At 51.5% G+C, this 25,868-nt stretch overlaps 3 protein-coding genes across 9 annotated transcripts; 1 reads left to right on the top strand and 2 right to left on the bottom strand.

The window, feature by feature from the left end:
* Window positions 1-516: 516 nt before the first annotated feature.
* On the top strand, window positions 517-14,670 carry LOC131101977 (zinc fingers and homeoboxes protein 2-like). Of its 3 annotated transcripts, none has more exons than XM_058047412.1 (3): window positions 517-972; window positions 7,382-9,959; window positions 11,552-12,484. In XM_058047412.1, the coding sequence occupies exon 2, from the start codon at window positions 7,474-7,476 to the stop codon at window positions 9,934-9,936; it is 2,463 nt and encodes an 820-aa protein (XP_057903395.1). In that variant the 5' UTR covers window positions 517-972; window positions 7,382-7,473; the 3' UTR covers window positions 9,937-9,959; window positions 11,552-12,484. The 3 variants fall into 3 exon arrangements, with proteins under 3 accessions (XP_057903395.1, XP_057903396.1, XP_057903394.1); XM_058047413.1 differs by lacking the exon at window positions 11,552-12,484 and adding an exon at window positions 10,043-10,373; XM_058047411.1 differs by lacking the exon at window positions 11,552-12,484 and adding an exon at window positions 12,512-14,670 and having other exon boundaries at window positions 518-972.
* Window positions 13,625-21,286, bottom strand: LOC131101972 (zinc fingers and homeoboxes protein 1-like). 4 transcript variants are annotated; one of them, XM_058047405.1, is made up of 8 exons: window positions 21,226-21,286; window positions 20,143-20,522; window positions 19,484-20,080; window positions 19,276-19,402; window positions 17,686-18,843; window positions 17,488-17,619; window positions 14,173-14,458; window positions 13,625-14,013 (listed from the first exon to the last, which is right to left on the bottom strand). In XM_058047405.1, the coding sequence occupies exons 2-8, from the start codon at window positions 20,448-20,450 to the stop codon at window positions 13,928-13,930; spliced, it is 2,694 nt and encodes an 897-aa protein (XP_057903388.1). In that variant the 5' UTR covers window positions 20,451-20,522; window positions 21,226-21,286; the 3' UTR covers window positions 13,625-13,927. The 4 variants fall into 4 exon arrangements, with proteins under 4 accessions (XP_057903388.1, XP_057903387.1, XP_057903386.1 ...); XM_058047404.1 differs by lacking the exon at window positions 21,226-21,286 and adding an exon at window positions 20,821-21,162; XM_058047403.1 differs by lacking the exon at window positions 21,226-21,286 and adding an exon at window positions 20,738-21,162 and having other exon boundaries at window positions 13,628-14,013.
* Window positions 21,287-22,414: 1,128 nt separating this feature from the next.
* LOC131101986 (major histocompatibility complex class I-related gene protein-like) lies at window positions 22,415-25,430 on the bottom strand. 2 transcript variants are annotated; one of them, XM_058047423.1, is made up of 8 exons: window positions 25,204-25,430; window positions 24,304-24,576; window positions 23,951-24,241; window positions 23,607-23,888; window positions 23,311-23,544; window positions 23,200-23,241; window positions 22,996-23,126; window positions 22,415-22,930 (listed from the first exon to the last, which is right to left on the bottom strand). In XM_058047423.1, exons 1-8 carry the CDS (start codon window positions 25,256-25,258, stop codon window positions 22,913-22,915), a joined length of 1,326 nt encoding a protein of 441 aa, XP_057903406.1. In that variant the 5' UTR covers window positions 25,259-25,430; the 3' UTR covers window positions 22,415-22,912. The 2 variants fall into 2 exon arrangements, with proteins under 2 accessions (XP_057903406.1, XP_057903405.1); XM_058047422.1 differs by having other exon boundaries at window positions 22,415-22,916; window positions 25,204-25,424.
* Between the last annotated feature and the right edge of the window lie 438 nt (window positions 25,431-25,868).

The following is a 25,868-nucleotide window of genomic DNA, read 5'->3' as shown; positions in this document are numbered from 1 at the left end:
CTTGGTCACCTGCGTCTGCGATAAAGTCCAGCTCCAGAGGGTGCTTGGTTGCTGAGCAATGTTGGCCCAAACGCTTCTTCCTATTGGCTGCCTAGCAACCTCCTCTGACCGGTCACCAGAGACCACGCCCACCTCAGTACCTGCCGCATGTTTTTTTTTTTTTTTTTACTGGATGACACCAGAACCTTTTTTATTGTGCCTTTAAATGAATTGATGGAATGTATGGGATAAAACAAAACAGGTTTATGAAAAAATGATAAAAAATGTACTGCTGCAAGGGTAGTTCTGGTAGCCACGTGCAGGTGACAAAAAACACTTCCTGAACAAATGAGCTTTTATTCTGCAAAATAGTGCAATCATCAGTCCGTACATACAAGACATACTATGCACTGAGACCAGGGGTGACAGGACAGGATGATTGGTCCTGTACTGCTGCACGGTAGTTCCGGTAGCCACGTGCAGGTGTCTCCCTTTGCATACGCCAGCGGCTTCACCAGATCACGTGACCAGGAAGCAGGACATCGCGGGGTTGGTCCGTGACGACACAGCGTAGCACGAGGTTAGTTGTTACGTCACTGCCAAATCCAAAAGATCAAACACGCCGGGCCGCGAGGGGGAGGGGGAGAACCACGAGGGAATTAACTTGCAAATGATGATGACGTAATGTGACGTGGCTTATAGCCCCCCAGCAGTGAGGAGCCTTTAGTGATTAGGCTCGCCATTAAAAGAGGAAGAGGAGGAAGAAGGTGTTCATCTTCACCATCTTTCGATCTTGACAGCACGCGCACCTCCAGCTCCCAACAGCCAGCATACGCGCCCACGCAGGCGGGCAGGCAGGACACTTGGAGAACTTTTTCAGACCCATTTGGACCGAACTCGTTGAAGTTTGACAAGCGGACAGACGAGCAGCCGCCGCTAGCCTCCTCCTCCTCCTCCGGGTTGGTTCCGCTGCTGTTGGACCCGACTTGTCAGGCAAGTGTCGTCATGCCGTCACCGGCGTGTTTGTCCTACTTCGAACTTCAAACAACACCCCGGCCACCCGAACCTGCTCCCCACCTACCCACCCCGTTGGTGAAAGTGCATCCAAATGTTAGCCGTTAGCAGCTATTCAGGCTAAGTTGTTTAGCTTTAGCTTGGACGACATTTCTGGGACCGGTCCTGGATCTCTGTTGTCTGTTTTGGAGGTTCCGAAGTTCGAAGTTGCGGTTCGAGCAACCCATAACGACGGTTGGGTTGCTAAGAAGCTAGCTATCAGAGAGCAGGGTCATCCGAGGTGAAGCTCCTTCAGCGGCTTCGGGATGAAAACACAGTGGCCCATTTGAGCGGAACCAGCAAAACTTATCTCTTGTGAGGGTGTGAGACATTCCCCATGAGGTACTTCTTAAACCAGCAGAGGTCGTGACCTGAGGGCCACTTGTGGAATGTTTATTTGGGAATGAAGGGGGCTTGGTCATGTGATCAGACCCCATCACATGTCTTACTCCTTTCCCTCTCTTTTGCTGCCATCTGCCTCAGCAAGACTTAAGGTGTTCAGTGATGGCAGAAAAATGGAACAAAGGGTGGGGCTTGCCGCCAGCGCCATTGTTCCAAGAGTCCCACTGGGGTCTTGCAGGCACGGGAAAGCTGCACGTTGGGAAAAGTTGGACTGCAAGGATGACAATTTGACTTTGTGGTCATTTTGCCTACAGAAGCTGATGAATATTCAGCAGCCACTCCCAACTTCTCCAGGCGTTGCAAGGACGTTCTAGAGGAGAACCCAACCGCTCCCCCCCACACACATGCACACACTGTGGGATTGTCACCAAGGATACAAATAATACTATACACAGTACTCGTATAGAGTAGTGGTGTACATGTTTTGGTGGAGAAGCTCTGGTTCCATACAGATGCATACACGTTGGCCACAGGACAGGGCCTCGCCATATTGTAAAGATACAGTGAATTGGGTATGAATGAGACCTTATATATATATATATATATATATATAACGTCTATCTTTCATTGATTACACTGGTTGTACTGCAGATCGATCAACTTTAGATTGCTTTGATCAGCCGTCATGTACAAATTCATGTACATGTATCAAAGTGGCCCATCAGCCTTTCATTTTTGGCTACACTTGATCTATATTTGAAAATTACATTTCATCAAGAGACCTGATTTGCAGTTTTTTATGTTTCATTTGCAGTTGTTAAATCTTTATCTTCTTCATTTATTGTAGTCATACCAGCCCAACTGCGACCTTAAAGCGGACCTATGATGCTCATGTTGGGCCCTTTTGTATTGAGTTGTGGACTCCTATAGAGCAGCTATACACAACAACCTACACACAAAGCTTTCCAGGTCTTCCAAAATCTGCACCTATTCCTGGATTTCCTTGAATTTCCAAAACAGCTGTTTTCATTTATTCGACATACGAAAGAGCGGTCTTTCGTATGTCGAATAAATGAAAACAGTTGTTTTGGAAATTCAACATCAGTCCACGTGCAGACAATCTTGACACAACATATATGGCAATAGTGGCAATATGTTCTTACATGGTTTTTGAGGGACTACCGTGTTTAAAAAAAACTCGCTAGACCACTGACTGGTGGTGGAAAAGGCTATTAGCAATTCCAGACATGGGTGAGCTTGTCATTAGCATGCATGCAGATAAGACACTCCTGTATGCACACCCTATAATGCTACACAGGCAAGAGCTAACTTACACAACATAAACACACTTGGGGCACTGATCAGCTGTTACTTCCAGCTTCTGACTCTTCACATGACCAAGTAACCTTGGAAAGGCATCGGACTTCAGCAACAGTTTGGCGTATAGTCCAGCTCCGCCCATGTTCACAAAACCTTCTCATATTCTCTCTCGTTTGTCATCAGCTCCAACTACTTCTGACTCTGATAACTTCTGATAACTGACTCTTTAGACATTTAGCTGTCCCTCACACCTGAACAAACATGTCCTGGAAGAAGCCAACGCTCCATGCTCACACCCTGAAATCTAGCGATGGGCGAGGTGGGGGCGGGGCTTACAGTGTGTGCTCACTGTGATGTCACAGGGAGCTGGTGTTAGAAAAAAACTCTCTGAAAGTAAGCGTTCAAGCCATCCCTAACTTCTTTCAGGGCCACTTCCAAATGTGCAAACCTCATAATGTCAAACACTGGCATGGTTTAACACCAGGATCCAACATTCTAACTTCATTTATAGGTCAGAAAAGCTTCATAGGTCCCCTTTAACCCGGGCGTCACACTGAATCCATTGCTGCCACCGGAAGCATTCCGTAAGATCAAAATCCCTGTTGTAAGGCTCACACTAGCGCCATGCGGTGCAGCTCCAGCAGCCGTACACCACAAAGGACCGATTATGTTTGGCGTCTATCTTTTTTTGTTGGAAGCCGCAGACGCCGGCGCACTCTCTGTTGTCCACTCAGAGCTGGGGTAGGCTCCAGCACCCCCACGACCCTTGTGAGGATAAGCGTGAGTTTTGTATGTACTCATTGTAGAAAAACACAGAAATCAGGCAAATACGGCTATTGTTTACATGAACCTCCTGACCATAAGGTCAGTTATCACATGAACATCTGCTCGAGTGAGCACGGTTTCTGCAGCCAGAGCAGATGTGAGCCTGGCCTGAAACCAAACTACTTACCCAATATACCATTAGACGCATGTACGATGTACCGCACTGCAGTATTACACCTGTACGACCTACTACACTACAGTATTACAACCGTACTATGTACTGTACTGCCGTATTACACCCATTGTATGAAAAACTGTGATATAAAGTGCCAAGTGGTGAGGGACTGTACTGCTGTCATGCTAACATGCTAATGCTAGCATGAGTAAGGCTACTTGAGCGGCGGGCTAAGCGATGTTTGCATGGTTTCTCACTCTGCTTCCAAATGCAGCACAAGCGTGAGTCCAAACATCACGCGCTCCCTTGAGGGTGCTGGGCCGATGCTACGTTGAACCGCAACGGCAAACTGTTGGCAAGCTTGGTGCGACACGCCAGGAGCGCTTTTTCCAGACAAACCCGTTAAGTGATTTAGCCAGAAGCAAACGCCACCTAAAAAGAATCCAAGAGGAGGAGACACGCTGCCATGGCGGTACGCCATGTTGTCCTGTTTGGACCTGATCTCCGTTCGGCCCGGGAAGCCTGCATACATTAGCTAACATGAGCTAACCGTGAGGGGGCACACGGGATGTGACATGATGATGAGAACATGTTCTTCCTCCTCTGCCTGATTTCACTTTCCCTCATCACCTTTCACAATAAAAGACATGCTTGGTCACACGGCCTTTGGCTTCCCTCCACAGGCGTGTTAAGACGGAGCAGGTGGACACGCTCAACAACTCCTGTTGGTGTGAAGCTCCTCCCCTTTGAGGAAGTTGTGTGAATAGCAGTCTTTAATTGTGGCGGGGTGGCATACATCTATGTACGTGTGAGAGATGGAGAGAGAGGGAGAGAATGTCAGTCATGCGTTAGGAATGTGGGCGTGGCTGAGGCCGGAGGTGGGATAGTATCTTGTTCTTCCCAAGGTGCTGCTCCGTCAGGCAGCACCTGTTTTGTGTTGGTATCCCGCTGGCATGCACACTTCCTGCTGGAACAGGAAGAGGAGGAGGAAACAATTGCCCCTTTTAATGTCAGACCCTGTTGGCCACCCCGACCACACCCTCTCACGTGCTGCGGCGGGGTGAAGTTTTCATCACTGACGTCATGTTTTCATCACTGCTTTTCTCACACACACACACACACACACACACACACACACACACACACACACACTAACATTTGTCTTGGCTTACACTGGGATTGCATCACACAGCAACACAACCAGCATGTTCCTTTTAGCACCTATAGATGATATCTAATCTACTTCCTTTTCTACCACCAACACATTCACACCCCTGCACATTATACACACACTAAGTCGGGCATTAGGCTTGGGTGGTATGGACCTTAGCAGACGTCAGGATATACAATATTTAGGATGTATGACCATATAAAAGGGTATCAAATGTAAATTCAGCAGAGTCTTATGTAAAAAGCTCCAAAGCTTAAGCCATATCACAAAATGGATGTGTGTCAAATGGTAAAGCACATGTATTTATTGGTAACAATCTGGCTAACTGTTCTATTGGATGTCAGCCTCTGCTCCATTGCTACTAAACCTCCAACCAACTGTAATGCCTGTGGCTGTCATGAAGGAAGATGTAGCCACCCATGCCATTTCACCTGCATAAGGAACATATTCATCACACTCAGACACGGGGCCACCGGCGCTCTTATTTTGAAGGACGGTCAGAGACAGTCAGAGAATGTGTAATTACGACTAAGACAAGCTACGTTGAAAAATAAAGGTGCTTCTCCTATTTTGTCACTCCGAATCTGTACATCTTCATGGGACATTGTAAGGCCTTCCTGACATTGAACACCACATGGTGTAAATATACTCATCCAGCTGGAGTCACCAGCTAACCCTGCTAGCTTCCCTTCGCCAGCATTTATCACCATTTCAACCTGTTTAGGTCGGGAGGTCCGCTGAGTAAATACTTTCCCACTGGTAGGATTCTTCTCACCATGACAGCATTTCATTCATCTTCTGTGTACGCAGTCATCAACTCTGCTCGTTTGTGTTGATATCATGCTAGGTCATTTTCTTATCATGGGAAGAATCTATTCCAGTGTCCTGGGTCTGCCCCGGGGCCTTCTCCCGGGTGGGCATTCCGGAACACCTAACCAGGGAGGCATCAGGAGTTGGGACTAGATGCCTGAGGTGCCTGGACTGGCTCCTCTCCATGTACTACTCTGAACACCTCCCAGATGAGAGTCCAGCTACCCTACGGAGGAATCTCGTTTATTTCAGACAATACACCATTTTTTCTCTTGTTCTTTCAGTCATGACCCAAAGCTCATGACCATAGGTGAGAACATAGATGGGGGTGGGGGTGGGGGGTAAATTAAGAGCTTTGCCTTCCAGCTCAGCTGTCTTTTCACCATGACGGTCATGACCACATTACCTCAGACGCTACAGTGAAACTAACCACCATGATGGCAGATGATGCTACCCAGGGGAAGAGGAGGGGGCCGAGCACCCATCCTGGGGGACCCCTTGAGAAGGGACCAGTGGTTGATGTATGCATTGATGAATGCATGAGTGATGACTGAATCCGGCTGGGTGCGTTTTCAGGGATGTTGAGGGCAGAGAGGGGACAGAGGATGGCGTGACGGATGGCGTCCAAGGCTGCAGTGAGGTCTATGAGGATGAGGATGGTCGTTGGTGATACTGTTTGTGTACTGACTCTCCCGCTACATTGTCAGTAAAGCAATACTCTCTAGGAAGGCTTTCTTCTTGCTGTGTGTGTGTGTGTGTGTGTGTGTATGTGTGTGCGGATGAGAATGAGACTGAGACAAAGAGGGTGTGAAAGAGAGAGAGTTAAGGAAGTACAGAATGTGCAGCCAAACTATTTTCCCTGGTTGGGTGCACGTACATGTGCACATGCACATAAGAGAAACAAAAACAACCAATAGGAATTTCTTTTACTTTTCACATGACCATTTTCCCTGCAAATAGTGTGTGTGTGTGTGTGTGTGTGTGTGTGTGTGTGTGATAACGTCTCTTGTCTCTGTGCAGAAGTGATTGGGTTTTGGAGGGCGGGGTCTTGATGAGATTAAATGAATTAAGTTCACCCGTCCCCAAGTCCCTGCATCCTTCCTCCAATCACCGTCTATTTTGCGGTGGTGCAAACACACGCAGAGATGCTCAGGAATGTGCATGTTATCGGGAATGTGTGACGTGAGAATCATGTTGACCTTTGACTTGTCATCTTTCCTCCTTCATCCCATGTAACGAGGGATCAATCAATCAGTGCCCACCTCTACTTGCAATTAGCACCTGAGTGTGTCTTCATCTTCATTGCGTTGCTGTGACGCCACAAGGGCACCTCACGAGTCCTCTGCTGCTGTTGCCATGGTAACGTAATTTGCTCGCTCTGTAACACACACACACACAGCCATCCCCGTGACTTTTTTATGAGTCAGTGCTTCATTAAGTGTTGGGACCCAGAAGGAGACTTTGCTTTGAAAGCTTCCAGCATCATTGGTTGTACTGCAGGTACACACACACACACACACACGTACACACACACACACAGCCGTGTTACACATCAAGCCTCCATCAAACATCAACAAACAGGAATTGTGACCTGCCCAGAACTTGGTGATGGCGGGTGTCCCAATCCCAGCGACCCAAGGAGATTTCCCAGGTCCAGTCTGAGCCGCAGCACCGCCTGACACATCTTTTGTGCCAACATGGTCTTGTGTGCATGCTTGTTGTTCAGCTTTCACCTGTCTTAAACGTCTACAATGTTTGTCTGCCAGGTCTGTGATGCCCACCCAGGACGTCCGGCTCAGCTGACACACTGACGACAGACCATTTCCTCATCGCAGCGCCATCCTTGTCTGAGGACATCATGTCCGGTTGCACAAAGTCCTCCTCCCCCTGCATGGTGCAAGTCCTTGGACAAAGTACTCCGAAAGAAGTGGTGGACATCCAAATGTTATCAGAAAACAACCTCGCAAAAAATCCTGAAGCTTGGATGAAAACTGATCCCGTGCAGAACAGCCATGGTCCGGACCGTGAAAACAGAGATCCTGAGGCATTAGAAGACGACAATTCGAGTCACCACGACAAGGAAAAGGAAACGGATGTGTTGGAAAGTGACCACCAGTCTCAGAAGAAAGCCAAAGGCTACAAATGCAAATGCTGCCCATTCCGGTGTCAGAGCCTGACTGATTTGAATGCGCACATGGACTCCAGCCACCCAAACGTGTTCCTCAATCCACAGTACCACTGCACCAACTGTGACTTCAGTGCCAAAAAGTTTGAGATCCTCTCTGAGCACAACAAGAGCCATCATCCTGACAAGAACAACTTCAAATTCAAGAGGATTTATAAAAACAATCAGGCTATCTTGGAGCATGCTGGAAGCAAAGCTGGCCTGTTCCCACATTGCTTCTCCACCACAGTGAAATCTCCAGATTCTTTCGAGGTCCTCCGTGGGGACAGTCATGTCCCTGACCAGGAGGACCAAATCACGGCCGTCAGCCTCAACAGGACGATCATCATTCCAGAGCCCTGCATCCTCCAAGACCTGTCCCATGTCACCCCGGTGCTCCAGCGCCCACCGAATGTAAACTGTCTACCAAAAGTAGCCGTTCCACTGAACACCACCAAATATAATCCCACCCTGGACCACAACCTGACCCTGATTGCTTCGTTTAACAAATTCCCCTACCCGACGCACGCTGAACTGTCATGGCTGACGGCTGCCTCCAAGCATCCGGAGGAACAAATCAAAGTTTGGTTCACCACCCAGCGGCTCAAGCAGGGAATCACATGGTCTCCAGAGGAGGTGGAGGAGGCCAGAAAAAAGATGTTCAACGGCTCCATCCCTGCCGCCCATCACACTTTCCCAGCTCCGCCCACAGGTTTTGTCTCTTCACAGTCGACTAAAGCCTCACATCAGGCGGCAGTGGAGAAGCACAACCGAACAGCCAACCCCAATTCTGACACCAAAAAGGTTCTGTCAGGAGACACACTTAAACGGTCCTTGATGTCTCAATCTGGTCCTGAGTCAAAGCGGCCTGTCATGGTAGTTGCTCCCAGTCCAGGAGACTACAAAGACAAGGCCCTAATGGCTCCTCCTCCACCTCCTCCCTTTCAAAAAGACAGCCATTTGAATGTTCCCCTGGGAGGCCTTCCCCCGGTCACCACGGAGAGGAAGAAGCCACCCACTGCTGTGTCTTTAATGCCAGTGTCATCATCACTAGGAGTCAGGGGGAACAGTCTCTCCAACGCCAAAACTAAACCGGTGGTGTCGCTGCCGTCCATTGTCTTTCCGGAGTCCTTAACGAGGCCAATGATTGCTCCGCTGCCCACCTTTTCCCCGCTATTTAAAAGTTCGTTACTCATTCCCCGATCTTCCAAAGAAAAGCTTCTAAGTGTTTTGCCAACCGCTGATGTGATGTTCCCAAATTTGTCTCAACTTGGGACCGCTCAGGTGAAGAGGCCTCTCATCATCCAGTCTGAAGCCCTGGTCCACGTTCCAGGTATCCAAGAACAACGGAGTGCAGATGTGAAAGGCACCTTGCAAGGAGACACGACGCTCATTCCTGTCAAGGATGCTAACGGGATGTCTGGTGACTTAGCTGATGTGCCGGAGGAAGGCCAGGTTCTGGTTGCGACCAAAGCAGATTCCCAGCAGAGGTCGTCAGTGTTGACTCACTTTCCACTGCTGGAGAGAATGAAGGGGAAGACTTCGGAGCAGCTGAAGATCCTGGAGGAGCACTTCCAGAGGAACAGCTTCCTCTCCCACTGCGGTGTGGAGAGTCTGGCAGTTGCCACCTCTCTGTCCCACCAGGAAATTGATGGTTGGTTTGCAGAACGCCGAGCCCTTCGGGATAACCTCGAACTAGCTCTCCTCAACTCAATGGGTGCAAAGAGGATGGAAGTGGACAAACATTTGATGGAACCTCTCAATGGGATTCACAAGCAGAGTTCTAGTGTGGAGGATCTTAAAATCCCAGCTCTGCTGCCACCCTTTTCTAGCCCAAACCAAAATTCCTGCTCAGTGCCTCCGAACAGCCAATGTGGGGCGCTCCTCAAAGATTTTACACAAACCGAAGGGATGAGCCTTTCGGAGGTTCCTCCCGGGCAGGCCGGTGAGGCCCTCGCACGCTGGTTCTGTGATGGCCAACTTTTCCCAGACACTGGACTGAACGGAGGCCAGGGGCTGCTACCAAAAACTGCTTTGTCCGCTTCCTGTGAGAGCTACAAGGAAGTAGACGTGGCCAATAGCGGCAGCAAGATGCTGGAGCTCGGCTGGCTGATGGAACAGCACACCAACAGCCTCAGCACTCAGCAACACAACTAGCTCCAAGACCGCATCAGTGGCAGGTACTGTGGCGCCGAGTCTTTTTGGATTTTTCTGTGTTCCCTCCAGAATGTCACATGTCTGCATTTTCTCTTTGCCTAAACAGTTTTTTCGTCAAGTGTTTTAGTGTGAAGTATGCACACAGGCCGAGAACGTGTAAACTCCAGACATTTTCCAACACGGATGCCAACCCAGATCTCCTGACTGTGCCTCCGTCGTGCTAGCCTCCGACATGCCAACCGCTAGCCTCCGACACGCCAACCACTAGCCTCCGTCGTGCTAGCCTCCGACATGCCAACCGCTAGCCTCCGACACGCCAACCACTAGCCTCCATCGTGCTAGCCTCCGACATGCCAACCGCTAGCCTCCGACACGCCAACCACTAGCCTCTGTCATGCTAGCCTCCGACACGCAAACCGCGAGCCTCCGTCATGCTAGCCTCCGACACGCCAACCGCTAGCCTCCGTCATGCTAGCCTCCGACACGCCAACCGCTAGCCTCCGTCATGCTAGCCTCCGACACGCCAACCGCTAGCCTCCGTCATGCTAGCCTCCGACACGCCAACCGCTAGCCTCCGTCATGCTAGCCTCCGACACGCCAACCGCTAGCCTCCGTCATGCTAGACTCCGACACGCCAACCGCTAGCCTCCGTCATGCTAGACTCCGACACGCCAACCGCTAGTCTCCGTCATGCTAGACTCCGACACGCCAACCGCGAGCCTCCGACACGCCAACCGCGAGCCTCCGACACGCCAACCGCGAGCCTCCGACACGCCAACCGCGAGCCTCCGTCACGCCAACCGCTAACCTCCGTCACGCCAGCCTGCGACACGCCAACCGCCAGCCTGCGACACGCCAACCGCCAGCCTGCGACACGCCAACCGCGAGCCTCCGACACGCCAACCGCGAGCCTCCGACACGCCAACCGCGAGCCTCCGACACGCCAACCGCGAGCCTCTGTCACGCCAGCCTCCGACACGCCAACCGCGAGCCTCCGTCACGCCAGCCTGCGACACGCCAACCGCGAGCCTCCCTCACGCCAGCCTGCGACACGCCAACCGCTAGCCTCCGTCACGCCAGCCTGCGACACGCCAACCGCTAGCCTCCGTCACGCCAGCCTGCGACACGCCAACCGCTAGCCTCCGTCACGCCAGGCTGCGACACGCCAACCGCTAGCCTCCGTCACGCCAGCCTCCGACACGCCAACCGCTAGCCTCCGTCACGCCAGCCTCCGACACGCCAACCGCTAGCCTCCGTCACGCCAGCCTCCGACACGCCAACCGCTAGCCTGCGACACGCCAACCGCTAGCCTCCGTCACGCCAGCCTCCGTCACGCCAGCCTGCGACACGCCAACCGCTAGTCTCCGTCACGCCAGCCTCCGACACGCCAACCGCTAGCCTCCGTCACGCCAGCCTCCGACATGCCAACCGCTAATCTCCATCACGCCAGCCTCCGACACGCCAACCGCTAGCCTCCGTCATGCTAGCCTCCGTCATGCTAGCCTCCAACATGGTAACCAGTAGGTGACTGTGCCACCTTGGTCTTTATTGCTGTATTGCTTGTCACCATTGAAGTAAAGAAACAAGCATATATCCACCAGCATTATTTGATTAGGGCAACATGGAGAAGGAGGAGGAGGACGAGGAAGCGGGTGTTGGAAGATGGAAGAGACTAGAGACAGAGACAAAGCAACTACAGACAAGGAAAAGAAAATGCAAAAAAAAACATGTGGCCAAACAGGAAGTTCAACAACGCTGTGGTTTTGTTTATTCACTATTTTTTTTCTCGCTTAGCACTTTTTCGTCTTTCTCTTTGGGCTTTTCCCTTCAGGGGTCACTACGGCGAATCAACTGCCTACATTCCAACCCTGTCTTAGCCCGGAACCCACAATAATAGTAATATACTAAACATTTCAACTTCACCTTTGTTGGCATAGAGCGTACTAGATAGCCCTAAAGAGAATGGCCATTTATGACAACACGGATCCAGAGAAGGTAACCAGTCCTCCGCCATTATTCAGTCAAATGTTGTCTAGCTGCATGGTGATGGCATGTACTGGTGAGACGGGTACATCACGTAGCGTGATGAAGGGGTTCTATGCGGTGGAAGCTGGAGGTAAGCACCTTCACGTCTACTTTCCACCCATTGTTTGACAGAAGATGAATGAAAGGGATGAATGGCCATGGAAGACACGATGCTTACCAAAGACGCTGCGTGGCAGCCAGATCTACGCCACACGTCCATGTGCTTTCAGGACATGATTGGGTGGTGCCATGTCATCAGCAGCAAAACAAGCTTTGATTCCTTTGTCTTGTCTGGTAAATCGGGTGTGTGTGTGTTTTTGGGGAGGGAGCAGCCTAAAATAGCGGCGCCCCCCTGTGGTGCCAAAGCATGCAGATGAAAGCGATGTCATGCGTCATGCTGACAGATTGCAAATATGCAAAACAACATGGCCGACACAAAGAAAAGGCGTCTCCTTTGGAGGCGACTTGAAGAGGTTCTGGCTTTGGACCAGAATCAGTCCTGAGCCAGGTGACGGTGGTTTTTCACCTGTCTCTGTCCTCTTCCTTTCAGGTGCGAGTAGGAGCCAGCATCATTGTCGCCATGGAAACCACGCACGAGGACTGCTGGTCGACACCATGACCATGGATCCTGTCAACCTCATCCGACATCACCTTGGCAACAGTGACTGCCCCCCGCCACCCCCCACGTGACACCGGACCTTATTGGCCGTTAGCAGCTAGCTTGTGCGGCTAATGTGTCCGTAATGTTTCCGTCCTAGAAAGTAATCTCAGGTTTTGTCCCGATTTCGCCCTGAAGCCGCGTCGGGGGGGGGTCAGGGAGTTGCTATGGAGACACAGGAAGGATGCCTCAATGTATCCTCGTACTGGTTGGACAAACTTCTCCTTGATTTTGCTGTCAATAAGCCTTTTCTTTTGGAACCATCTAATCACCTCCTTTTATTCTTCAGCCACGCCTCTCACACACACACACACACACACACGCACCGGACTTCCTGTCCTGCCTTCTCCTTGGGCCTGGTACACACCTGTCCTCTTGAATGTGGGACATTCTGTGGGACAATGGACCTGATGAATGTGTCACACACGCACACTGCTTGTTGGGAGGTCAGGGGTCATGTGAGGCGTTTGCAAATGGAGGAGGAATGTTTTCCTGGAGCTGAAAGCGGAAAAGTTGAATGTGACTGTTCCTGTGAGGCTCACGGTCGCTTTCATCGCCAAAGTGACAGACGCACACCGCGAGTTGTGATCACACTTCCTGTCAGGCCGGTGCCACTTCATTCGCTTGTGTCTCAGCTTTCATCATCCAGCGTTTCAACTTCCTGTCAAAAAGCAAATGTCTTGGGAGCCTGCTGGAGACGAGCGGGTGTCTTCTGGACGCCGCCGCACATCATCGGCAGCCAGCGCAACCCGGTGGATGCGTCTGGAGTCTGTAGGCCTGAAGAAGCCCCGCCCACCAGAAGCTGCTCCTCGGGGACTGGTGGCGCCGAGGGAATGTAAGGAAAAGATGAGCGCTTAGTAGGAAGTGACAGACTTTGAAGACGAGTTCATGCGTGTTAATGGCGCTATACATCACACGCCGCAACACGTTAACATACGCTAACCAACAGGTGGGCAGAGCTCTGTGAGGCCAACCGCAGGAAGCAGCGGCAGGGCACGCTGCCATCTGCTGACACAACACGGTGCCTGCCATTGTAGGCTGGTAAGGGTAAGGTTGGGTAAGGCTGGTAAGGAACACTCGCTTTTTTTCAGCTTTTTATTCCTGGCAAATGACAAGGTCAAAGTTGAAAGAGAATAAATAGGAAGAGGAAGTGGGTGCACTAAATTACAAATGAAAGTGTTTTTGTGTGCAAGGCTGACGTGGTGCTGGACCGTGTCAGTCCAGGAAGCCGTGATGTGATCAAGTCCAGTAAAAACATGACCTTCTTGTCCTGACAAACACGCTTGACGGCACTCACTGGACGTCCTTTCACAATAAAAGTCCGCTTGGAAGGTCAGCTTGGAAAAGTATTTGGATACAAGAGGTCTCACTCGGAGAAATATCTGCAATCTTCTCTGTCATACAAAGCAGCCGAGAGAAAGAAGCAATATAAAAGCTGGCTTGTTCCCGCCACAATAAAAGGTCTGTCCTGTGACGACCGTGTCTTCCTCACCACTCGTTCAAGCAAGAGCCTGCTCACGTTTGCTGTGATGTCCCGCCAGGAGACAACTCACCATGATCCTCCTCTTCCGGCTCCGGGTTGCAGTCATCATCGGTTTGTTCTTTCACGTCCATGTCTCCTTCGCTGTCCGCATGTTCTAGTGCTTCCTCCTCCTCCTCCTCCTCCTCCACCTCGCTGAACACCTTGCCTTCCTTCGCCCGCTGACCCAACTCACAAAACCACGCCCTCACGTGTTGCTCGCTCATGTCCGACTTGGCTGCCAACGCATCCACGTCGCCTTCCCTCAGGACGCCGTGCTGGAGGTAGTAGTCCCTCAGGACCGCCTTGCCGCTTTTGGCCTGCAACACACGCACATTTGTGTATGAAGTACACCACCCTGTCCGTCTCAAGGAAACGTCTGCTACTTTGTTGGAAAGGTCCCATCACCTCCTGGTGAGCTTGGATATCCAATCCTTCATTCTTTCACCACTCCATCCAAACATCCTTCATGCATTTGACTTGCTGCTAAATGGCTAATATTTGTGTACTTCAATAAAGTTGAAAAGAAGGTGCTGGCTTTCCTCTCCATAGAAGGGCGGCAGTGACAAGCACCTTCCAGCTCACACTCACAAAGCTTTCACCATCTTCCACAATCTGCACCTATTCCAGCTGGATTCCCTTTCTCTTCCCTGTTTTAATTTATTCCAGCCCAGTGATTGGCTGGCCACCCGTCCAGCTGGGATAGGCTCCACCACGCCCACAACCTTTGAGAGCATAAAAACGTCAACGTATTTTTTGACGTCATCGCCACCCTAATTGAGATGCAGATGGAAGAGTAGTTTGTGCAACCTTGGAGGTATGAAGGATGGAACAAACTCCCCCTGCAGATGCAGAATATAGCAGCGTGTCACACATGCAGAGTGTGGAATGTTCAAGGGTCCTCCAGGTGGCTCTAGTCCTTGGGTTGGCTCCAGCAGCGGTTGGCTGTCGCCAGCGCCAGGTGTCCATCGTGGGATGTTGGCACACGGAGACGTCCTGCACCATCCAGCCTGGCCAACCACCTAACAGCACAGCATGGGTCATCTCGCCTTTCTGAGCGAATCAAGCGCTCCTTTTCTGTGACGTGCTACAAATGGTCTGTCTTGTACACAAACATGGCGTCGAGGGTGTTCATATTCACTCTAGAAATGACTTGCTAACCACTAGCAAGTTCGAGTGGCTGAACCAAAGCATCAAATGTCAGCACGTTCCTTGAACTCTTGGCCCCAGGGAGCATTTCAGCCCTAAAGATGGCTAACTGCAGGAAATACAGTCCAGATGTTGGATGTAATATCTGTGAGAAGTTACATGTACGTCTGTGTTAGCATGGTTAGCATTGTGTATGGCGCCAGCGGCTGACAGCAGCTCCTGTGTGAGCGTGACTGCACCCTTGCAGTAGTACTGTCCATTAATGAGACAAGAAATGACCAACAGTTATCTCCTCTAGTCACGTCTTCCACATGGTGTGACATAATAGCATTGGTATTCTATGGAGCCCCACTGGGGTACCAGCCAGTGCCTTGTGGTGCCAGTCCCAATCCTGGACTAAATACAGAGAGTTGTGTCAGGAAGGGCATCCCATGTAAACATGTTGCCAAACCAACTATGCAAATCCATACTTCCATACCGGATCCGTCGAGGCCCGGGTTAACGACTGCCTGTAGGTGCTGTTCACCTACAGGGTGCGGGTGGAAATTGGGTACTGTTGTTCAAAGAAGGAGAGGAGGAAGATGTGTACGTAAGAAGAGGGAAGAGGAGCGCCAAGAACCGAGAACTGAGAGCAGGGACTTTGAATGTTGGAACTATGACAGGACAAGGTAGAGTTGGTTGACATGATGCAGAGGAGGAAGGTAGACTACTGTGTGTCCAGGAGACCAGGTGGAAAGGTAGCAAGGCTAGATGTTTAGGAGCAGGGTTCAACTTGTTCTATCATGGTGGAGATGGAAGAGGAATGGAGTAGGAGGAGGTGGTAAAGAATGTCCTGGAGGTAAAAAGGTTAGCTAAGAAGAAGTGGGACAAGGGGATGACTGAAGAGAGTAGACAGGGGAACAGAGGGATGAATGCTAAGGTGAAAGGAGAGGCGGCAAAAACCAAACAAGAGGTCTATGATGACTTGTACGCTAGGTTGAACAGTAAGGAGGGAGAAATGGATCTCTCCAGGTCGGCAAGGCAGAGAGACGGAGATGGGAAGGACGTGCAGCAGGTCAGGGTGGTCAATGACAGGAATGGAAGTGTACCAACAGATGCCATTAGTGAGATGGGAAGATGGAAAGAGTATTTTAAAGAGTTGATAAATGAGGAAAAGGAGAGAGAAGGAAGAGTAGAAGAGGTGTCTGCTGTGGACCAGGAAGTAGCAAAGATTGGTAAAGAGGAAGTAGGAAGAGCATTGAAAAGGAAGAATAGTGGGAAGGCACTTGGTCCTGATGGTATACCCGTGAAGGTATGGAAGTGTCTAGGAGAGGCAGCAGTAGAGTTCCTGACTGGGCTGTTCAATAGGATCTTAGGTGGTGAGAAGATGCCTCAGGAATGGAGGAGGAGCGTGGAGAAGACGTTTATTGGTATTATGTCCCGATTCCACGATACCAGCCTGATAATGATCCATCTGTGGCAGCATGACATTCCACAGCCTGCGTGGAAGTCACATCATTATTCTCGCTAATTCAGAAATGCTACATGGGAGGCCCTGCAGTACTGCCCTCATCCTGAAGGAGGTGGGGGTGGGGGCGAGCTCCAAAGGCTTCATTCATTAGAACTCCTTCATTCATTCATTCATTCTCTACGGCTCATCGTCATGAGGGTTGCTGTCTTCGGGCGAGAGGCGGGGTCCACCCTGGACTGGTGGCCAGCCAATCACAGGGCACATATAGACAAACAACCATTCACACTCACATTCATACCTATGGACAATTTGGAGTGGCCAATGAAGCTAACATGCTTTTGGAACGTAGGAGGAAAATGGCTCCTAGCTGTGTGGCCTGCGAGCTAACCACACCTCCACCGTGCAGGCTCATTTTTGGAACTTGTTAATGAAAATATATTGGAAAGAAGAAATGTGTTTTATTCATGGAATTAAAGTTGCATTAATTGCTATTTAGGTGGGCTGCACGTCGACTGAGTGGTTGGCACGCATGCCTCACAGCTAGGAGACCCGAGCTATTTCTGTGTGAAGTTTGCACGTTCTCCCCGTGCATGCGTGGGTTTCCTCCCCCATTCCAAAAACATGCTCGGTTAATTGTCCAGAGGTATGAATGTGGGTGGGAATGGTTGTTCTGTCGTGTATTTGTCAGCAAATTCCAAAATGTCTGCTTGAACAGAACCAAGCATTTCCAGAAGGGTAATGTAAACTGACCTGGCCGGGCGTGGCGCCCCCCTGTGGCGAGCGCTTGCAGGGATACGGCCGACGTGTTCTCCTGGACCAACCCCGGAAACGCTTCCTGGACTTCTTGTGGATTTTGGTCCCACCATTGAGCGCCTCGTCCACCTTCAGACAAAGCACATGATCACGTCATGACATCACGTGATGTCACATGGTGGGGGGGTGGGGTACCTTGCCGCTCTGGTACAGGTAGAACCACTTGAGGTTGCTGTTCTTGCAGGCGTACCGCGTGTCTCCGAACCAGTTGACGACGTAGGTGCGTGGCAGGCCGCTGTCCTCCGCCATCTTGTCGTACTCCTCGGTGGTCGGCCATTGCGAGCGGACGAAGGCTTTCTTCAGGATGTGGAGTTGCTCGGGCGTTTTCTTCATCATCCTGCGGCCCGAGGGGGTCACTGGGGGGCGTTCCCGAGGGGTGGCAGGTCTGAGCTTGTCTTCGGCCGTCTTGCCATCGAGCGAGCGCGGGTCCTGAGGTGTTTTGCGTCTCTCGATGAACCAGGCATCCACCTCGCGGCGCGTCAGCTTAGTGAGCGCCCGCAGACGCATCAGCTCGTCGTCTGACGGCGTGTCGGACTTGCGGAAACTGGACTCCAGAAGGAGGAGCTGCTCTGAAGTCTTCTCCTTGAACTTCTGGGGCGTGAAGTCTGGGAAGGCGTGGCGGAGTTTGCCGCGGCGGTCTCCCAGGGTGCGGGGCGAGGCCAGGGAAGCTGCGAACGTCGGCGAAGCGTCGCTGGCGTCGTCGCTGGAATCGATGACAATGGCGGCAGCGTTGTCGCCGGCATCGGCGTCATTTCCACTGCCTCTTGCCACCTGGGCGCCTGCAGCAGGCGCCGGCCCCCTGCCAGACGGACTGTCGGCGTGCAGGTCCTTGGAGTTGCGCTGGTTGTAGCGCGTGTCGCTGAACCACTTCTTGATGGCGCGTTTCGACAGCTTGGTGACCTGCATCAGGCGGGAAATCTCCGCCTCGGTGGCAAACTGACGCCTGCCGTAGCTCGCCTTCAGCTCGGCCAGCTGCTCTTTGGACTTTTTGGGTTTGGAGGCAGAGTCGAATGAGGCCGGCGAGGACACCTTCTCCGTCTTCAACTCAGATGTGGAGAGTTCAGCAGCTTTGGGCCGGTTGCCGAGAGCGCCGGCGACGGTCAGAGCGACGGGAGACCTCACAGACACGGTGCCGCCGACCCCGCTCACCTGCGTGAGGACGAGACCCGGCTGGCCCATGATCTGACAAGTCTGGAAGATGGACTGCAGGCCGTTGGCGGCGGGGATGACAGTGATGGTCTGGGGGATGGTCTGCACAGTGCCGTTAAACTTCTTCCTGCGCGCCTCCTCCACCTGCCAACGAGAAGCGGGTGACTTCTACAAGGTTCCTGCGGACTGGGCTGAGAAAGTCGTACAAACGAGGGATCGACCGATATGGTTTTTTTAGCCGAAGGCCGATTTTGCTTGGGCCGATATTTGTGGCCGATACTGCTTTTGCTGCCTCAATTTACATGAAAAAAATGACAATAATAACAAATATTCCAGGTCTCACTTTTAAACAAATATTTAGTTAAATGTAAACACTGAACACAGAAGGATTCAGCTTTCTTTAACAAACATTTAAACAGCGTTATCAACTTTAAAAGGAATAAATCTTCCATTCAACCATGTGCAACATTTCTGTCGTAGTTTAAGATGCACATCCCCGAAACCACACGCGTATCGGCCGATACCGATTCAAGTAAAGAACGCAATCGAACGTATCGGTCGATCCTTAGTACAAACCTCCTCGGGTGTCCAACTGACGCCATGTTTGAGCCGCTGGGCGGAGAACCACACTTTGATGTTCTCCTCGCTGAACTTGGTCTGCGACGACAAGGCGGCGACCTCCGACACCGCTGGATAGGGAAACCTGCGCATGAGAAGACCTTTGACCTCCTGCCACAATTCTTTACATGGAAGTGTAACTCCGCCGTGGCTACGGCGTGGCTACCTGTTGTAGGAGCTGACCAGCAGAACGTTATTGTCCATGGCAGCGTTGTAGGCAGGAATGCTGCTGACGGGGATGAGGAGCTGCGTCTGGTTCTGCTGGTTCTGCAAAGCTGACAGAACCTGGGCCAGCGTCCCAGCGGGTAGCACGGTGCCACCACTGCTGCCGCCTTTCACGTGCAGCACGTTGGCGCTGTTCACCACGAAGCTCGGGGACACCGTCTGGACGTGAAGGGGAGACGAGAGGGGGACGAGTCGTGGGCCGGTGGCGGTCACGGGCGACAGTGTGGGCGGGTCCTCGTACTCGTCAGTCTCGTCCTGGCTCTCCACTTTAATGCCGTCCTCGATGGCCATTTTGTGCGAGACTGTGAACTTTTTGGGCTCCGCCCTGCTCCTCATGATGGGGGTCTTGCTGAGGGCGATGCCTTTCCGACACACATCCTCCCCCTCGCCGGCTTCCATCTTAACGAAGCCGCCGTCGAAGGTGAGGTCGTTGACCGTCTGCTGGAAGACGGTCTCGTTATTACGTCTCACCATCGTGCGTGTGAAGTTGTCCTCGCCCGGGTGGTGGCGAGCGTTGTGCACCAGTAGCGTGTCGTAGCTGCAGGAGAGCGCACATTAGGACAAATAACCACACAACACACAGAGGTGGGCGGAGTCTACCTCCTGGTGTGGTAGTCGCACTCGACACACACGTACGACGTGTTGGTAACCACATCGGGATGCTCAGAGTCCACGTGCACGGTGAACAAATTGAGTTGAGACGTCCGGAAGTTGCAGTACTTGCATTCGTAACCTCCCTCGGTGGCGCTTGTGTGAGAGTAACCCCTCCCCCCCACAGGCCTGGAGACACTGAACTCGCCATCCTCGGACTCCACCTCATCCGTCACTTCCTCCGTGTCCTGATCGGAGTGGAGCGCCTCCCGAGGAGGAACCATGCACGGCGTGCTGGACTTCCTGCGGCTCGCCATCGTCCCTCGGGAGGGTGGAAGCTGCTTCAGTTGACGGCGCCTCCTTGTGGCGAATGCAAGTCCATCGCCCACCTTTCAAACAACAACAAGCTTTCACAACAGTGCACGTACACGCACGCTTTGTGCATCAACGAGCTCAGGAATGACAAGACAGACCGGAAGCGGCGTGGCGACAACCATAGACAATGCACGCGCGCGCGCACGTACAGAACTAGCGCGGAAGTGGCAAACAAACTGAAACGAGCACGGTGGCTCGCTTGCGTTAGCTAGCTGAGATGAGTGTTTACCTGCCGAGTCAGCACGAAGCTGACTAGAAGTTTCCAAGGAGCAGAGTAGCAGCTAGCTAAGTGCGGGTTAGTATTTGGCTAACCGTGGACTAGCGGCCGTGTAGCATCTTGGCTTCGGCGTGTGGATGCGCAGTCTTCCGCCTTTTGCCCACCGAGGAGTCCATATGTCGGAGCCGGGCAGAGCCGCTCCAGCCGCCACGAACAAGCAGACTATGGGCCGTCAGCTTCCGTCCCGACTGTCATAGTTTGTTTGCTGGGTTAACAACTAGGATAGTTTGGCGAAAAAGACGTCGATAATGGAGCGAATCTGACAATGAGCATTTTGATAGCGTTACCGATGTCAGCAGTGGCACACAAACACATCCGCTTGGGGATTTTGGAAATAAAGTAGTCCAGTAAGTGAAGTAGTGGAAAAAGACATACCAGTTTGTTATATTAAAACATATATGATGGCGGACACCATTTTGTATTAACTGCCATTATAATACCTGAGCTGGTCAGATGGAGCTTTTGCATACTGTGGGGCTCTCGATAAGACTAACGACCGACATTACGGCTTTTTATTTTGAAGACTAACATTGTAGCGGAAATGCTACCCGACTGACTGATGTCGAATTGATCGCTAAAGCTGTTGGTGTCTTTCTCGTGAGCGTCACTGTGCGCGATGACGTCATCGGCGACCGTCTCCACTCGGCCGCAAAGTTGTTGGAAAACTTCATTTGAAATTGCTATAATACGATATAATCTAGCTAGGTGTGGTATACACCGATGAAAAAATAAAAGTAACACGTTGTAGACCTGAATAAATGAAATATTTTATGAAATACTTTTCATAGATGAAAGTGTTGACAACAAAATCAACAAAAGTTATCAATGAAAGTCAAACGTATCAACCCATGGAAGTCTGGATTCGGAGTTATAGTCGAAATGAAAGTGGCAAAAACACTACAGGCTGATCCAACTTTGATGCTTTAGACAAGTCAAAATGAGGCTCAGTAGTGGGTGTGGCCTCCATGTGCCTGTATGACCTCCCTACATTGTAGGCGTTGCCTTGGCGTGCTCCTGATGATCCTCGGGGATCTCCTCCCAAACTTGGAATAAATCCACCATGGATGGAGCGAGACATGATGTCCCAGATGTTCTCCATTGGATTCAGGTCTGGGGAACAGGCGGACCTGTCCATAACAACAATGCCTTCATGTTGCAAGAACTAGAACTGCTGACACCATCCAGCCACATGAGGTCTAGCATTGTGTGGCATTAGGAGGACCTCGGGGGAAACCGCACCAGAATGTGGTCTCACAAGGGGTCTGAGGATCTCATGTTGGTACCTGATGGCAGTCAGGCTACTTTCTTGGCAACAATAAGGCCAGAAAGTACGCAGAACAAGCCAACAACATGCTGACTGCTTTCAGAAACCTGGGCTGCAGCAGGAGCGTCCAGATGCACTAGCTTTCCACATATGAACCGGAACCTTCTGAATCCTCAGAACCTGGGTTCGATGAGTGACGAGCAGGTGGAGAGATTCCATCAGGACATGAGAGAGATGGAGACCAGGTATCAGGGTCATGATGGCCGACTACTGTTGGAATCTGAAGAGAGACCTCCCTGCCGCTGAGCATTCCAGGAGTTCCAAGAAACGGATATTCAAGCCCACAATGATGATGCAACATGCAATTTCCTGTACTACCTTTATCAATGCCCACATTCATTTGACAGTAATCCATGTTTCTGTCAGGTAATCAATATATGGAATCAATACATGGAAAAAGTGTTTTACCAACAACATACTATTGAGGATGAGAAGTATGACAAACATCAGCTGATAATGCCACAAAAATGTCATCGATGTCACAAGATCAGATTTTGTCAGACCGACAAAAACCTGACCTGATGAAGAGAAACGGATGCCAATTCCCGTTTCAGCAGTGAAGCCTAAATCAATTTGTAGTAGAGTAAGAGTAGAATGAATGTTTGTTGTGTTTGCTGATGATGACTGACTCCGCCCACAGGACGTCATGCGTTGGAAGATGGATGCTATGGAAGATGGACCATAGATGACGCTGACAGTTACCATGGCATTTATTTCATGGGTACACAGCCTGACGGTGGCCCCGCCCACACGATGGCGTCACATGGAGGAGGTCAAGCCGGGGTCAGCGGGTTGGAGTTGCATCAGCTGCAGGGGGCGCACTGTGTGTTACAGCGTTGGAACAGTCACATAACCGGGCCCCGCCCACCCGGCCACGCCCACATACCTGAGTCACACTGGGAGGAACCGGAGCGTCTTCCGGCTGGTCACGTGGGGTGTCGGCGGGCATGTCCTCTGAAGACGGACGCAGCGTGGCAGAATCACAGAAGATGCCGGAGTCTAAGGACCATCCGGTTCCTGTCAAGGCAGGAAAGGCGTGTTACAGGCTGTTAGAGCGGCGCCACGGCCAGGCGTGGCGGCGAGGCCTCACCTTCCCCCTTGCACGGCAGCAACGATTCACTCGCTGTTGAAACTTGAAGGACACAAAGACACTCAGCGTTACACATGACATCACATCATCAGGGAGGCGGGGCTCATTTACCAGAGTCCACAGGGGGCGTGGCCTGGTGCACAGCATCTGCAGAGGAAGATGATTGACAGGGCAGGATTTGATAACAAAACCCAGACCGCAGTGACAGGGACCCCCCGCATTTGGACGTCCTGGAGCAGAGCATCCAGAGTAGCGGCACAAATAAGACGAAGGCCAAGGCCGTCACGAGCCCAATGGTGACGCCCACGCTCCAGCCTGCGTCGGCGGCGCTGACGATTGTGTGATCTGCAGGAGAAACGGAACCTTGACGTGGTTCTGGTCCGGTAGCGATGCCAAGACAAGCTCACCCCAAACGGCTTCCACCTCGAGTCCGGACGGCAGATGGCGGAGCACGCAGGCGAACATGGCCGTGTCGCTCTTCAACACCTCCACGCTGTCTCGGCGCTGGAAGGTGTGGTCTTCGTTGGGCCGCACGCCCGACGACGTCATCCCGTCCTCTGGGGTCAGAGTGCGGCCGTCCCTCCGGATCTCCAGGGAGACGTTCTTGTGGTAGAAGCCCGTGGCCAGGCAGGTCAGCACCACGTTGTTCCTGACGTTGTTCCTGGCAAACACGTGCACGCCGGCCAATGCTGCAAGGACACGCATGTGACGAGCGGGTTCTGGTCCACCGGCGTACATGACGGCTACATACACGCGTTGGCCGGGTGGTCCCGCTCGAACTGGAGGAAGCGGCTCATCCAGGTGATGCACTCCCTGTCCAGGTAGGCCCGAGTGTAATCCTTCAGCATCTGGACCTTGTCCCACTTCCTCTTAGTCTCCATGGCCGCGTCCGAGGTTGCCACCCACACCGCCTCGTCGTAGTCGAAGGACAGGAAGTTCCGTCCGTCGTAGCTGTACCTGTCCACGCCACGCCGGAAGAGGACAGTGCCGTTGGACTGCAGGTCACCGTGGCAACCGTGCAGCCACTGTAGAGCGTGCACGTCTGAGGGGTGGAGTCGTGTCGGGTGAGCGAGCCCCTGGAGGCGTGACGGGATGCGGTCCTACCTGAGTGGTTGTGTCTCATGCGCTGGAGCAGGATGTCCACGTTGACCTTGAACCAGCGCTGCTTGTTCTGCCTCGACTCGCTGCCTTGCTGCCAGTAGTCGGCGCTCAAACCCGCCTCCATCCACGGCTGCTTGGCCACCTTCTTTGTGGTGCCGCTGTCGTAGTAGTCGATCACGTGGCCGTCCAGCACCCCCATCGCCGTGAACTCCCGCGCCCCCGCCAGTACCGCCCCCTCCGACAACGCCGTGTAGATGTAGGTCAGGGAGTGCGTCTCTGGTGGGGGCCAACACCACCATTTAATACACACACACACACACACACACACACACACATTTAATACACACGTGGAGGCAACTTAAGCTTAGCTTTATCGTTGTTTTTGTTCAGGAAAGCTCATCATCATTTAGCTCCATCTTCTCGCCATTCATGTTCAATTTTGTCTTCTGCTTGAATGCGATTTTCAACATTCAATGAGTTGCATATATTGTATATATTGTTTATATTTTGGTACTTTTTACTCGGTGCTTTTCTGGTTGTTCTCATGACGAACTGTGGGGAAGCTACTCCATTTGTCTTTTCTTGCTCAAGTGTGCCACCCACTCTGCTGCCGCTGCCATCTGCGCCATGTTGGTTCCTCTGTCCCATTCACCAGACCCCCCACTTAGTTTAGCACGCCAGTCGAGGTGCCGGGGTACGACCTTCTACTTGGAGCTCGGAGATTTAGGGTGATCGAGGGATTCCGAGCATTAGATTGCCTTAAAGATAAGAACCGGCCCTAAGCTAGTCAAGGCTATTTTAGGTTTTAGGAGTTAGCTTGCTGAGTAAATGTAGTATTGAGCTGTATAGAAATGTTTTTACTTTCGCTTTGACATCCAACGTTCGAAGATTCATAAAACTTACCACAGTTTGCGTTCATTGAAGGTCCGAAGACGACGTAAAGTACGAAGAGAAACATATCAGTCAAAGATGTCAAACTTGATGCCGGCTGACTCCAATTGTGTTGACTTTTTGACTTCTTACGCTTCTCTAGCGAGACCAGCCGTCGGTGCGTTCAGGTGCAGCTCGGATATGAGCGAGGTGATGCTTCTTCTATTTCCTCTTGCGCGGTAATTAATATTACAACGTTTAGCGCCATGGTTTATATCTATCTTGTTTCCTTCGAATCACCCTAGAGTCAATTTTACAACTCAGTAGCATCTTTAGTATTTTTGGGGATATGTTTTACATAACCCTTTAATGTTGCTGCATCTGGTGTGACACCCCTGCCTTGAACGCATCACCACTCTTTACCAACTTCAAGGTGTTGAACAAGTCATACCTGTAAAACAGGGGAGTCAAACTCAATCACACAAAGGTCCAAAACTCAAAGCCTACTTTTGGTGGTGGGCCCATAATTAGACATTACCCCCCCCCCCCCCCCCCCACGGCTATTTTTATTAATATTTTTATTTTTTAGTTGAGCATTCATTTTGACTTGGTTGTTTGTTTCAACAAAGCGATTGTTGATCGACCACTTCTTCCTCATTCTTGCCATGTCCAGGCAAAAGCTGCAGGATTTTTAGTTG

The sequence above is a fragment of the Doryrhamphus excisus genome, chromosome 14, assembly GCF_030265055.1.
Source record: "Doryrhamphus excisus isolate RoL2022-K1 chromosome 14, RoL_Dexc_1.0, whole genome shotgun sequence".
In the NCBI taxonomy this organism is placed as follows: Eukaryota; Metazoa; Chordata; class Actinopteri; order Syngnathiformes; family Syngnathidae; genus Doryrhamphus; species Doryrhamphus excisus.
The sequence above is the reverse complement of the archived record's forward strand: the minus strand, read 5'-3'. Positions and strand labels throughout refer to the sequence as shown.